This window comes from Dendrobium catenatum, unplaced genomic scaffold, assembly GCF_001605985.2.
Source record: "Dendrobium catenatum unplaced genomic scaffold, ASM160598v2 fragScaff_scaffold_1608, whole genome shotgun sequence".
Lineage (NCBI taxonomy): Eukaryota > Viridiplantae > Streptophyta > Magnoliopsida > Asparagales > Orchidaceae > Dendrobium > Dendrobium catenatum.
This window is the reverse complement of record NW_021320070.1, coordinates 5,317,035-5,332,514: the sequence shown is the minus strand read 5'-3', so window position 1 is coordinate 5,332,514 and position 15,480 is coordinate 5,317,035. Positions and strand designations below refer to the sequence as shown.

General features: G+C 33.0%; 1 protein-coding gene across 3 annotated transcripts; it reads right to left on the bottom strand.

Annotated features, from left to right (window-relative positions):
- Nucleotides 1–380: 380 nt before the first annotated feature.
- Nucleotides 381–15,243, bottom strand: LOC110106781 (ABC transporter B family member 29, chloroplastic). 3 transcript variants are annotated; one of them, XM_020836971.2, is made up of 11 exons: nucleotides 14,512–15,243; nucleotides 13,951–14,013; nucleotides 13,733–13,840; nucleotides 13,348–13,614; nucleotides 11,968–12,051; nucleotides 5,828–6,044; nucleotides 5,516–5,601; nucleotides 1,817–2,004; nucleotides 1,599–1,728; nucleotides 552–688; nucleotides 381–439 (listed from the first exon to the last, which is right to left on the bottom strand). In XM_020836971.2, the coding sequence occupies exons 1-11, from the start codon at nucleotides 15,115–15,117 to the stop codon at nucleotides 412–414; spliced, it is 1,914 nt and encodes a 637-aa protein (XP_020692630.1). In that variant the 5' UTR covers nucleotides 15,118–15,243; the 3' UTR covers nucleotides 381–411. The 3 variants fall into 3 exon arrangements, with proteins under 3 accessions (XP_020692630.1, XP_020692486.1, XP_020692558.1); XM_020836827.2 differs by having other exon boundaries at nucleotides 13,951–14,037; nucleotides 14,512–15,242; XM_020836899.2 differs by having other exon boundaries at nucleotides 421–439; nucleotides 510–688; nucleotides 13,951–14,037; nucleotides 14,512–15,242.
- Between the last annotated feature and the right edge of the window lie 237 nt (nucleotides 15,244–15,480).

Genomic DNA, 15,480 nt, shown 5'->3' with positions numbered 1-15,480 from the left:
TTTTTTTATAAATATTTTGCCAAAATCAATCACGGTTGCTACATCTAATCTATGAACTGTTTATGTTCTGTTTGGCTCCAATAATTTTTTAACCGTTCTTTAATAAAAAAAATATCATGTCTCTTATGGTTGAATCATATTATAGTGAGTGCATTCAACAATTACAATGCATAGAGGAATTTGATGCTCACCAAGATGGATGAAGCAAAAAAAAAAAAAATAAATCAATTGATCATCTCACCATTATTTTATTTTATATATCTCTTGTTACTCAATGAAAATTACTGAAAATCACCCATGTAGTATTTTTCCTAAGCAAAGAAAGCTCTGTAATACTTTAGCTATTCTTTAATACCTTGTGCTTTCATGCGATGTCTCAAAAGAAACAATAGGTCCGATCAGATGCTTTAATCAATTCTTTCTTCCTGTATCTGCAAAACTGCAATTTTAGATAGTTCAGAAGACTAACTAAAATGCAAATCTGGAAGCAGAAAACAAAATTTATTTACATCATAGGCAGGCAGGCAACAAGTCAATAGTTGTGAACCTACGAGTTAAGAAGAGATGCTAAATGACCATCAGGTGAAAGAATGGATGATTTTGGCACTTCCTCCACCTTCCCTCCTTCCACCAGGAGAACCCTGTCGGCCATCATCATCGTTTCGATTCGATGCGCGATAATCAGAACCTGAAATCCTAATCCAGGTTAGGGGAAAATAAAATAAAAGACAACTAGATTCACAAACATAGTAAGAACCTATAAATTTTTTTTTGGGACATTTAGACTAATTAAGGCAGACTCACACATACATCGCATACACAAGACTCGAATTCAGAACCTATTAATTGGTAGCTAAGCTTCCAATCAACAGACCAAAATGAGTTGTGTAGAACCTATAAATTCAAAACGCACTTAAATCTGTCTCTTTTATAATAATTACATACATAACACAAAAGTCTTAGAATATTTACAAAACAACTCTATCCTATCTCCAATTTTCATATTAGAAATGTCAAAATTCACAATAACATTCCAACCTATATTTTTTGCTTTCATCAAATTTTCAATAGTTTGATTGTAACATGTGAAAAAATTACATCGGTGTTGGTACTATAAATAGACAAATTTAAATATAATGTATATAATTCCCCCAAAGTTTTATCATGCAGTTGCAGAATGCTTTTCTTTTCAAGTTGTCCGCTCTTGAGAAATTACGGCGTTGTTTGGGACGATTTTTTTATTGCTTCTTAAAACAGCTTTATAGTTCAAAAATTAAATTTTTGTACTAAAAAACTGCTTTATGAAGCAATACAAAAGCCGTCCCAAACGAATCATATATCATTAAAAGCCATGAATATGATCTCAGAAGGTTTCATAGTTCTTAGATAGCTTTTTGGTGCATTATATCATTTTATTTTAAGGAATTTATTAAGTTAGTTTGATGTAATGTTTAGTTACATAGGGGTTTCACTTATTTTAAAGTCCAACAAACCTTTGCAAACAATGAAAAATTCAAGCACAAAGAAAATGCCATTCCATAAAAAAGATTGTATTTAAAATGAATCTACTCTTTCAGATACTAGTTTATTACACTCACAGTGTTATTTGTCATTAAAGGCTCCAGAGCTTGACTGAATAATTGCTCAGACTTGCTGTCTAGTGCAGAAGTTGCTTCATCTAAAATCAATATTGAGGACTTCCGATACAATGCTCTTGCAATGGCAATCCTGCAATTCAAACAAAGCGTAGTGAAATCAATCAATAAAATTTTGCAAAAGAGGAATTTAAATATATAAAAAAAAAATTTTGTTCCACCTTTGCCTTTGACCGCCACTTAAAAGAGAGCCCCTTAACCCAATATTTGTCTGGTAGCCATTTGGAAGTTCCCTAATGAACTCATCAGCATTGGCTATCTTTGCAGCATTCTCAACACATTCCATGTCTAATTTTCCGGAAGCATCTTTATAGCCAATATTTTCTGCTACAGTGCCTAAAAATAGCATCTATATAGCGATAAATAGGCTAAAACAAGAAGGTAATTAATCATTGTCTAAGAAAAAGATGGACGAAGTTACCCTTTTTGTTTTGTAAAGAAGCTATAAAAATGTATTTTTTTTTCACTAGTGGGAAAAAACCTTTCACAAATATCATAAGATTGATTTCAGGAGATAGTTTGACCCAACAAGTTGAGGAGTTGTAATAAATGGAAAAAAAAAAATGCATCAAGATGTTCTAACGTGATTTGCATCAGGGCAGGCTTCAATGTCCTTAGATTTTTGCCGACATTAAAGCTACAAGTGATATCTAAGAGTAGCACTAATCTCATGACAAATTCATGACCTGTTTTGATGCAAATCATGTTAGGACATCCTAATAATAATTTTTTTTTCTTAAAAATGTATGCAAGTATGAATCAAATAATAAAAAAAATAGTTATGCCAGAAGAGGATTGTCTAAATTAAAAAGATGAAATGTCTTAGATCTTTCAAGCTTGGTCATAATATAGGTACACCATAGTGTTGAATTTGAACCAAATAGATCTGGGGTAGGATAGGATATGTAGTTGCACTAAAAAAACAGTCATGGAAGTCTAAGAATAGATCATACAAAAGGAGATTTTGCAGTAAAGCGTGAAGGTATATGATTTGTTATGCAGGTAAATATGCGTGCTTTCAAAGAAACGTAAAAAATAAATTTTTATAGAGTCAACAATTACCACAAAGCTAGAAGTTTTCAAACAAAAGGATAGTTAACAAAATAAAATGTATAGCTGTTGATGATTTATATAATATGCTAGGTGCTTCGAAATGAAAAAAACGAGAGAAATAAAAAGAATAAAAAAAGATAAATTAGATCTAAAGACTTTAATAAAATTAGATGTATTAGAGTGAAGTGAAGATGTTTTTTAAAAGAAATCAAGAAAAATTTATTGAATATTTTAAGAGAAATTTTAAAAAAACATCTTCACTTCACTCTTTTAGAAATCTTCACTTCAATATTTTAAAAATCTTCACATCAAATATATCACAATAGAATATTCAAGGATAAAATAAAGAATTAAATTTCTGTATTTTTATTAGGATGTTTCTAAAAGATATTCAAAGTTGAGTATTTTGGTGCATGTTATTTGTTAGAAGAAAATTACTACTCCATCTTGTTAAAGATCAAGTGAACTTCACGTATGATAACTTGATATATTTTGTATATATCATACAAAAGAATAGGTGTATCAATGACAAAAAAAATATAAAATTACAATAATACGATTAAAATAGAAAAGTGCATTAATAGTTCTATCAATTAAGAGAACATTAGGAAGACTTTAAGATAAATATTAAAAAATTTCAACCAGGCCACCCATAATATATGAATTTGAGTGCGGCTAACAACAAAGTCACGAATAGCAAGATGAGTATGGAAGATATGAGAATTTGCGATAAAACAAAAAGGATAGTGATTAACAATTCTTTTTGAGTGATGGTGAGACTGGCACATATTGGTAATAAAATATCAAAAAAAATAATTAGCTGGCCCAATCATGCACAATGGATAATATAGCAAGCATCAATAATAGGGATGGATAGAACTAATTTTAAAAGTTAGGTGGAAATGGATAGACCAAGATAAAATGGTTAAATAATGTTAAAAAGGATTTATGAAAAATAGAGCTTGTGTTGGGCTCAAACAAAAATGAATGGAGTACTATACATCAAACACAGTGTTGGGATAAAGTCAAACATGATGAAGTTGAAGCATTCAATTGAGTATGAAAGTAACATTATTCATATTAAAATCAACATGAGCTTACTCCAATTTATTGGGGGATAAAAAATATTGGATGCTACAAAAAATAATAAAGGAGTAGAATTAGTAACATCTAAAATGGTTCACTCACTTTAGCTGTTAGAATTTATTAAAGGATCCATAATATCATACAGAATCACATTGATTAAGACATGTTCAATAAAGATGATGAGATGTTCTTTTTTTTTGGCTAAAATAATTGTTGTGCTTCGAAATAACATAGTATAAACGTTTTTAGTTTATCTATTTAGGGGAACTTTTTTTAAATTTGTTTAGGACTTTTTTTATAATTATTCTTATGTGTTTTTTTCTTTTCTATTAATGAGATCCTAGGACTTTATTATTACGGATTGAATGATTGAGTTGTTATTAGAATTCTCCTATCTTATGTTCTTTTTCTCTAACTCCTCTCCTCTTTCCTGCCTCACACCTCGGTCATAGCTCTCTCTCATACCCCTTCTCTCCCTATATCCTCGAACTTAATCTTCTATCTCCATCCCTATCACCTCTCCTTCTCAACCTACCTTTATCCAACCACTATTCTCTAAATCCATATTCAGAAACTAGATATATATATATATATATATATATATATATATATATATAATATCCAGTTTTTAGCCAATTTGCTTTAATGAAATTAAGGGTCTCATCTTCCCCTATGCTGCATGGAACTAAACCATCGCAACCAGCCAAAACCTAAAACAGTAACCAATGGCATCACCAATGCTATCACAAATCCTCCGACTTCCATGTGCCAATTCTAATTTTGGGGCTAGTTTGTCGAGCTCCTTAAAGAGAGTTCTCTCTCTCTCTCCTTTCATTCTCAAAAACAAAGTTTAAATCCATTTTTTTTATTTCGTATCAATAAGGATAGGCATAACTCATATCTGACCGAAGCAAAGAGTTTAAATTAAAGAAAGAAATCATTTTTTCTTTGACAATTCAAAGATAAAAGTCGGTTAAGTTTTTTTTTTTTTTTTTTTCAATTCCAACATCATTACCTAGCATTAGTAAGAATCAGCAAATAAATTGATGCTACCTTACTAAAAGAAATATTTTGAAGGCCAACCTCAAGAGAGCTAAATTGAAAGACATAAGTTGCACATGTATGGTCATCCAGTTCCTCCTCCAAAGGTACATATCTATTACACATTGAATACTACACCAATAAGAGACTATCTTAAAGAAATACAAGGATTTCAAATACCACAAATGAGTCATTAGACATGCCAATTTGATGCAATTATAGGCCTTACAAGACAATTCTGATTGGTCAATAAAATTTCTTTGTTTTTTGTTTTTCTTGAATTTAGTTAAATTGTATTGAAAGGAAAAGATGTCAGATTCTGTCTGTTTTTCATTTTCCTCGAAATTCACATTCACGTCCATCCAATGCAAAACTATATAGGTAAAAGTTTTTTTTTTTTTTTGTATTTGCCTAATTAACAAAATTCCTTTCTGTAAACAGAACCATCATCTGCTAAGGAAAAATGAATAATATAATGATTTAATGCCATGATCAAGCTAAAATAATCTTAGAAGATGCCATAAGCAAACAAATACATAAAAAATATTCTTATTTTCCAGTAAGCGTATAATTCCAGCCATATCATTTAAACAACTATTTGAAGGTATTCTCAGTGATCTGGAAACCTTAAACTAAAAAAAGCACTCAAAAAGAAGAATAGAGAATTTTCAAGAACGTACTGTATCCTGTGGAATCAGAACTATGTGCTCCCTTAAGTTTCTCAATTTTACCTCCTGAATATTATAGTCGTCAAGAAATATGTCACCTACAATATGAAAAAAGAAATTCGATAGTATGAATGTGCAAAAAAAAAAAAAAGCAAAAAAATATGGGCACCAGAAGTATAAAATTATTGGCCATTCAACTAACAATAAACCATTCTGCAAACAGTGACAATGAACAAAAGCAGCATATTAATAAATAGCATTCATTGACATATTGAAATTACGATTGTAAAAAAAGAAAATTAATGAAATAAATGAACAACTAACCATATAGAGGATCATATAGCCTAAGTAGCAATTTTACGATAGTTGTTTTTCCTCCTCCAGATCGACCAATAAAAGCAACCCTTTCACCACGTTTGATAAGGATATCCAATTCATTTAAAATAAGAGGCATATTATCCCCATATCTAAACGTAACACCAGAGAATTTTATGTCCCCAGTGACATGGCATAAATCAAGTGCATTTGGTTTCTCAACCACCTATATGCAATAATAATAAAAAAAAACATTAGATACTATTTATTTCAAATAAATTAGCTCGAGAGAATAGCGAAAAAGCAAATTATCAATCATAAAAGTGAAAATGCAGAATAACTTTATATTAAATCTTTTAAAAAAGATAATTATCATATAAACCCGAATAAAAAAATGTAAGTTAAAAATTAGTTCAGCATTTCTCTTTTTAATTAATTTTAAGAGTATATGCTGCCTCCCTCAACTGCCTTAGCGCAGCTTTTAAGCAAAAATAACCGAATTTAAAAAGAAGTAAAATTATCAGTTCAGAAAAATGATCAGGCAATAAAACAAGCAAGAAATTACATTTTTCCAGACAGTTAAGTGTTGTTAACCTTCATATGTGATTCACAAGAGTCGACCCATTCTGTTCATATTATAACATCAAAAATTTGCTATGCCCAACAGAGAATTCAAATTTACATGCGAATGCTTCGAAAAAAGGGGAAGGGAGAAGAATAAAATAATATTAGATACTACATATGTAATAAAAATATAAAATAAAAAAACAAAATAAAAAAATGAAAAATAATTATAATAATAAAGAAATAAATAAGTAATGAAAAATGAAAAATGAAAAATAGGTGGGGCATTGTAGCCAATGTAGGTTCCCCATGGCATCATTAAATAGCATATTTAAAGAAGTTGTGTAGCCCTATTACTTGAAATAAAAAAAATCCCATAAAAATACACCTACTCCACTTGCTTCGTAAGTGTTGTATGCGCTCTACTAGGAAAGTCTGTCTCAATTTGTAACACTCCAAAAAGCATATAAATTAGTTAAAAAAGCATGTAAACTCATTCTCATGTCTGAATAATTACAACCAAGTGACTCTCATGGTTGAGTTAATGATAGGAAACACTTGTAGAACTCAAGAATTATATAACAATCTTTAGAAAACAGCAAGAAGTCTCCACCAAAAGCCACACAAAACTAGGAAAACAATAGATAATTTGTATTATTTGATGAAATGGAAACATAAAATACCAAGATACAGTTGATCCTCTATTCGAGAGGAGGATCTATCTCTCCCAAATCTCTAGACTCCGCTAGAGCCCAAAAACCTAAGAGATCTCAAATTTTAGCCAAATTCAAGATGCCCTAACCCTAAGAAAACCAACTCTTTAATGAATATAATCCAAAAGGAAATCTCTAAACAGTCCATACATTCAAATTTCCCTCCTAACTCCCTTTAAAATCCTTCATGAATAGCTATGTTAGACCTGGGCGGTCGGATTATGCGTACATGAGGCGGAGAAGTTCCGCTTGTTTCGCACGAGTCGGTCCCCTAGGACCGGCTGGACCGGTCTAACAAAACTCTCATCTCAAAGACCCACCTTGTATGCAAGGTGGAAAGACAACACCCTCCTCCATTCCCTCTTCATCATAAACGATAAGAACCTGCAGAGTTTGGCCCTTACACGCAGGTAAGAACAGAAAAAGTTTACTCCCAAGGTTGTTGAAGGTAGTCATTTTATGAGATATTTGACAATCAGAAGGGCTTCCCCCCAGTAGAATTTGGGTACATTGTGGAGAAATAGAAGTGCATGGGTGGAGGCCAAAAGATGTCCATTTTTTCTTTCTACAACTCCATTTTATTGTTAGATATGAATGCATGAAGACTCATGAATGATACATTCTTTTTGAAAGTAGGAGGATAAAATTTGGTTAAAATAATCTTTGGCATTGTCGGAACGAAATTTTCTAATTTTTACCCCTAATTGATTTTGAATCATGGTGTGAAAAATGGGAAGGATAGTGCTCACATCGGATTTATTTTTTAGCAGAAAGATTCAAAAGACTCGAGTGCAACTATCAATGAATGATACAAACCATCTGGCCCCTAAGATGTAAGAAATTTTTTAGGGTCCCTAGATATCACTATGAATAAGGTAAAAAGGAGGATATGATATCTCTCAATTTTGTTTGGAAAAGAAACTCGTTTATACTTTGCTAACACACAAGTTTCACAATGAAAAGATTCATTTTCCAACTTGTAAAAAAGTTATGGGTACATATTTTTGAAGACATCAAAAGTTAAATGTCCTAATATAAAATGATGAAGAAAAATAATAGATTTTCCATTAAATAAGGATAACATATAATAGCCATTATTGATAATAGTGGATTTGTTCAGCTCTTTCAGATAGTACAGTCCATCTCTCTCCTTAGCAAGTCTAATCTTCTTCCCCAATCTATGGTCCTAAAATAAGTAACAAGTAGGGTTAAATAGGACTTGACAATTATGATCACTGGTAAGTTTTTGTACAGAGATTAGGTTTATGGATAATTGAGGTACGTGGAGCATATGTTTTAGAGAGTGAGGGAGGGAGTAAAAGGTATGTATCATTGGCCTGCTACTGTGATAAGGGAACCATCAACAGTGGTGATTTTCTTATCACTCGGGCAAAGAGTGTAGTTAATGAAGTGGATAGTAGAGCATGTCATGTGTGATCTGTGACTCATGAGTCAATGATCCATACTCCTTTCAAATGATTTCTAGAGGCACTTAATTCAATGGATATAGGAAATCTACCCGAAAGTGCAAGAGAAGAAGATGATTTTTCAAGTGATACCAGGAGCTATTTTAGCTTATAAATATCTTCTTTGTTAAGCTCTCTGAAATTGGACTGTATTTCTAAGTTGGGCTGGCTTGTTGTTGTGTTAGCTTGTGATGTTCCCTTTTATCTATTTCTTTGAATCCACTCATTACTTAGAGGATTTTTATGTAACTTCCAGCATGTCTCCTTTGTGTATCTTAATTTCTTGCAATAATTGCACCAAAGGGAATTTTTGCCTAAGTTTTGAGAACTATTTATCTCTTTCCTTACATGATGCCTCTTTGACTTTCACCATTGTTGAGCCTTTAGCAATCTTTGATTATAGCATTACGCCTCGTTGGCTTTTCTTAGCACGAATAAGAGAAATGATCTCATTTAGTAAGGGCGTCTCCTCTTTGCCAAGGATCTAAACTCTAACTTGGTCAAACTCTATATTTAATCCTGCAATAAAGTCATAAACTCTACCTTTTCTTAATAAAGTTTTTTAGAATAGCTCCATTTTCTGAACACTTGGTCTCTATGCATCTGTAGTGATCAAGTTCTTGCCACAAGCTTTGACGGAGAGTGGCATATTAAGTCACGGTCTTGCTTCCTTGTTTTCTGCTTCCCACCTTGGCTTTAATTCAAAGATTTGGGCATCATCCAGAGCTTTTGAAAAGGTTTGCCTGGCTCCATCCCATATGTCTTTTGCAGTAGATAGAAACATGAAAGCATTGCTAATTTTGGAGTCATGGAATTCCCCAACCATGGCATAATTGTGGAGTCTGCTTCATCCCATGTGCAAAAATTAGGATCTTCTTTTTTTGGTCCTACCCCAAGGAGGTGATTCATCTTTCCTTTTTCTTTCAAATAGGTCTCACAAACTGAAACCACTTCAAATAATTCTTCCCATTTAAGCGATATGGAGGTTGCATATTTTGGAGATCTCCTCTTCCTTGGTGCACCATGGAGTTCTCTATTTGATCAAAGCTTTGGGAGGAATTTGCTTCAGACATTGTGATGAAAAAGGGCAACAATGAAGGCTATATCAAGTAGGGAAGTAATAAAGGCTTTGTTGGTTATAGATAGGATAACGACAACAAGGGAAGGCTGGCAATGAAGGCACGAAAGTACAAAAAATTCAGAATTCTGGCAATGACAATGAAGGATCTGATACCATGTTAAATTTAGAGAATTGGAGAGGAAAACTTGTCACTATTTATAGATCTATACAAGATATTTTAATAAAGAAACAAATAATTATAGAATAATGCTTTATTGCTATAATAAAATCCTTCCAAAATCAGTCATCTAAATATGGAAGGAGATCAGCGTGATCCAGGTGAACCTCCCACGGATTTCCATCTTAGCCATGGGATCAAAATGCCAAGGGACGGCTAGGATTTAATAGGTGAGCCTACCATGGATTCCAATCCTAGCCATGGGATCAAAATGTCAATGGATGGCTTAACACAAAATGCTGTCATATTTATTCAATTTTTGCTATTATGGGCATATAAAATCAAATTTATCCTATGAAATTTAATTTTGTAAACACCAAACTAAAATCAAATATGTTGGAAATACATATCTTCAAACAATCATTAGTACACTCTCCCATAGAGATACCTACATTTAATATGCTAAGTCTCTAATTAAATAGTATATGCTACTGGCTACAGATTAAGCACACTACCAAAATTTCAATTAAGCGGTAAAACGGCGGACTTCAGATGACATGGTTAGGAAAGTAGATATAATGTAAAGAAAGATAGAGGTCGACCTAAAAAGGCTTGGTTAGAAAATATTAGAAATGAAATTTCTTTATTAAATTTAAATGAGAATTTGTTTCTTAATAGGACACAATGGAAAAAAAAGGATTCATGTAGCTGACCCCATGTAGTGGGATTAAAGCTTGTTGTTGTTGTTGTTGTGATAAAGCAAGATACAAACCCATGATACAATGCATGCAACTTTTCCAAACCAAATGTTACTATCAATAACACTGGTGTAAAATGTCTATAATCGTTAAAAAAGGATGACAATATACTTAAAGTGTTCATACAATGGTTAAGCAATAGTTTATTACTTGTTGAAAAGTATAACCATGGATTTACTAAGTATCTGATGAAAATGGATATGTTAGTTTCAACTTCTGCTGCTACACTCTCACGATCTTCTCCTGCAACATTCTCACTATTTTATGATGAAAAGAAAAAAGCAAGAATCGTTGCTGTAGCACTAGGAGGAAAAAAGTAAATATTTAACTAAGGCTTCTAATACTATTAAATGAAATATTAGCTTAACAACAAATAAGCATCAAGGAAAAAATAACTTTAAAACACGATTACTAATATAGGAATCCAAATATTAACAGCAAGATCACGATAAGTCACATCAGAAATGAGAAGATGCTGTTTATAAGAGCCCCAGACAACATCTGTATAGTTTACATTATGATGTTCCAGAGTTAATGGACAATTGCTTGATCCTTTTAACTTTGAAACTGACATCTTTAAATTATAAATATAAGCCTATATAAGTTTGTTGATTCTCAATTTGTGATCATTTTGTCATTTATCCAATACTACGCAATGAAAACTATATTGAAAAAAGTATAATTAATTATATAGTGATTGGATAAGCAGATTCAGAAGGCTTGTGGCAAGTTTATATGATTTAACTTAGCTATAGCGATCAATGAATGGAGCTTTTGTGGATCTTACAAATATGTGGAATTTAGTTAAATAATTTTCCAAAGGGTTACAAAGCAGGATATCAATTACAAAAAATTTAAATAAGTTGTTCCATCCCAATCCTTATTAGTGACTTTTACAGAAAGGATTACCAGAAGTCAAGTGCTCATCATAAATCATAATTAATAATAAAGTTGTTTAATAAAGAATATATCTTCATATAAGAAAAAGAATGGACTATAATATATGCAAAATCATATGCGAATGAACCTACAACAATATTTTCCTTGTCAGGATAAATTTGATCCACCAACTAAAGATATAACGCCCTAATAATTTTATTCTTGAATATCTTTTTATTTGATCATTTTAATAACAATTTCATTAATAAATAATTATAGATTAAGTGCATTAGGAATGTGTGAAATTTACCAATTAAAAAGAATTTCAGGCATAGCTTTTGGGGTGAAGTCCTTAAAGCATGCCATATTTTCTGGGACCCTTTCCTTTCGTTGCTAAAAAATAATGACAAAACTTAAAATTCCTAGCGACTTCACACCAACATTTAAACCTCATGATTTGTAACTTGAATGAGAAGTTGCACATATCTAATACACAAATCTATCAAAAGAAAAGTGATGAAGAAACAGTACTTTATTGTGGAATTGTGCCAGCTCAAACAGGCGCTCAACAGCTGGCTCCCCTTCTTTTAACTCATTGAATGCCTTTCCCATACCCTGTATAAGATGAAGTCAAAGTTTGTGTCATGCATAAATTCAACATTAATAAGACCAAGTAGATAAAGTTTTTCACAGAAGTCAAAGTTTTTCACAAATTTTCAAGAGATTTAAGATGTTCAAATGATCAATGCAACAAAATTAGATCTTGTTTGTGCGATCTATGGCCGATAGCTTCTAAGAGGATTTTGCTCGGGATTTTGTGGAGGAAATGATTTGATATTATTGAGGAGAGTTAAGAGAAGAGATCTACATCAAAAAATAAAAGAAATTTATAAAAACATAAAACCAGTCACTGACCAGAGTGATTAGGTTTGAAGAGATCAACCAATCTCTTCAAAAGAGTGATTAACCACCTAACCTTCATTCTCACTTGGAATGAACAAGAAATTTCTTCAAATAGACATTAATCCTTCTTTCAATTGTATAGGTTCTTAAATCACTTGACATTCAAAATAAAGTGAAAGATAATGAAAATGGGATTTGGTGGGGATGTAGACACGTCCAAGTGTATATATGGGAAGGAGCAGCGGGTTACACATATGTAGCCTCCCATAACAACCAATCCAATGAGCGGCGGCATACCAATCATGTGTAAAATGGTTATTTGATTATTTTAATTATCAAATAATTACTTTCTATGAATTTTACAAATAATTTCCCTCGTATCTTTGAAAAATCAAATTTCAAATTCAAAATTTTGAATTAAAAAATCAAACATTTCTAATTTCAAATTCATTTTTTTTCTCAAAATCACAAATGTCCTAAACTTAATATTACAAACACATAGGCCCTCAAATAACACATATGCTCTAAAACATGCAAGTAAAAGCTAGTCAATTCTGTCAAAAAAACAATCTTCTTGCTCTGAGCTCCAATGGTTGATCCACCTCTTGCATTGACACCTTGTGCCACATCATAAAGACTTTTTATCTTTATTATTAGCAATTTGATGCATGGAACTCAGCTTATCATGGGCTTTATGTTTATAAATTTCAACTTCAATCCATCAAAATAATAAAGAAGTTAGGGGTGAATTATACTTCTTGCTAAGTTTTCCTTTCATTTTTATCCTGTAACAAATGAAAAAACAGCACCACTTGTTGATAATATGATTATCAGGAAGTACCTATATTTAAACTCAAAAGCCTCTAATTTAAACATCAAAAGTTTCTTTAATTTACAAACGAATATAAATCTATAACAGATTCAAACATAAAAGACAGAAATATGAAAAGGTTACCAAAAAAAAAAAAGCTTAGTTGAATGGATAACTTTGACAGATTTTGTTGCTACCTGGATAGGATCGATCAAAAGCGCCAGCGACATTGTAAATGAGAGGAGTCTAGATCCATCCATTGAACCCTTCAAAGCATTCAGCGAAATCGCATGGAGAACTATCAGACCTCCTATATATATGACCTGCACAATCTGAGGTATGACAGCCTTCAGCTTCTTCTTTCCTAGGCGTGCTATCAGATCATCATGGGCAAGCCTACAAAAATGTAGGTTCTCGTTCAGCTCTCCATTGTTTGCTTTCACAACAAGCATCAATGGAAGTACCTGGATTGTTAAACTAAATACCAGCTCATTAGTGATTCAATTAATGCATCAACACAATAAAAGCAGAGAAGGAGAGAAAAGAGCTATGGACATAATAAAAAACAGAACTTAAACAAACCTCATTAACATAGGAAGAAAGCTTGGCGGCAGTTATCTGTGCCCTTCTTGATATGCCCCGAAGCCTTTCACCAAGGTAGCCAATGACAAGCAACAAACATGGAACCCCCTTCCGTCAAAGCATAAATTTGCAATAATATTGAAATCAGTCTATAAAAGGCTTGATCATCAATAAAATGCATCGCAGAACTAGAATGGAATTTCAGACATACAACCTACCAAAGCTGATACAAATGCAAGAGGTGGACTCAACATCACCATCTGAGTAGCCATCACCAAAAACTGCAGGGTATTCGGTACAACAGTCTATTTTCCATTAAAAAAAAATCAAATCATTAGATGTTATGGAAGAACAAAGTCACAAAAGAAAACCATTCAAAACAAGTGACGGGTACAACCTTTCTGCAAAGAACCTCGATCAATCATAAGCATAAATAAAAATAGGGAAATTTACATACATACCACTTTATAACATCCTATTTACATATCTAACACCTAAAACTTTAATATTACATGCATACCACTCTATATTATTTCAATATCAAATATACCACTTATATTTCTTTCCTACCACTCATATATTTCATTTCTACCACTCATATTTGGTATGAAAATGAACTATGGGTGGTATGTATGTAATATTAAAGTTTTAGGTGTTAAATATGTAAATAGAATAGTATTAAGTGGTATGTATGTAAATCTCCCATAAAAATATCGCGCCACATTATTGATCTTAATTGGCATGAAACTACAAACCAGCTTAGACAGAGCAACACTTACATTCAAAAGAGAGTACAACATATCTGCGACATCCGATGCCTCGGATGTGAGCCTGTGAGCAACATCTCCAGCTTCCACTCCCGCGTTTCCCTCGAAGAAACCTAGATCGCTCTCAATGACCCTGCCAAAGACGTAGGCCCTAATCCTGAACGCAGCTCCCAAAGCTGCCTCCCATAGGAAAGCATGCTGAAGGTAAGTCGCGGCTGATCGAGCGAAGGCTAGAGTAGCCAAGGCCAACCCCTCAGCGACCATCCGGTCGGATCCAACCGACGTCAAGATCGACGGTATCTGCCCGGCCTTAGGAACAGCGACGGACAGGCAGCAGACGGAAACGACGCTGCACACCCATCCCTTAAGGATTGGCTCCCATTCGGATTGGAGATAAGGTTTGATCCGATCGAAAGAGGAGGAAGAGGAGAAGCGCGGAGACTGGAACCGTAACGGATCAAGGCAAAACAGCTTGGACGATGAGGATGAGAAAGGAAGAGGGTAGGGGAAGGGAGAGGGTGTAATGGGGGCAAAGAGGGTTTGGGTTTTGGAAGAGGAGAAGGAGGGAGGAGAATGTAGAGGACTCAGAGAACAAGTACGGTAGAAGAGCTGTGCCATGATCGCCGGAGCAGCTAAGCTATCAGCTTCGGGACTGACCGGACGCTGAAGGAGTCGGCTTGGTTTCCGACACCATTTTAGCTGACATAAAATATCAAAATACAGCTATAGGTTTCGGGTGCTTACTGCTTAAAGCATCTCTAAGTGAATATTTTTCATTTCAAAATACTCATATCAAATAATAATTTATCTTCAATTAAATTCTATATTTAACATAAAAAAATATTATATGTATATTCTTTCTCATTTCTATTCTTAACAATGTGAACGATTGAATGACGTTTTGACACAACTCTCCTTGGCCTATTAGTTGAGAGCTAAGGCTTCAAACTAAGAGGTCCAAGGTTCGAGTCTATGTGTATG

Coding starts and splice junctions, on each gene's coding strand:
- LOC110106781 (XM_020836827.2), bottom strand. CDS start 15,117: ATGGCACAGCTCTTCTACCGTACTTGTTCTCTGAGTCCTCTACATTCT. Junction 6,045..11,967: donor TGGCACAATTCCACAATAAA/GTACTGTTTCTT, acceptor TATTGCATATAG/GTGGTTGAGAAACCAAATGC. Junction 5,602..5,827: donor GCTATATGATCCTCTATATG/GTTAGTTGTTCA, acceptor TTCATATTGTAG/GTGACATATTTCTTGACGAC.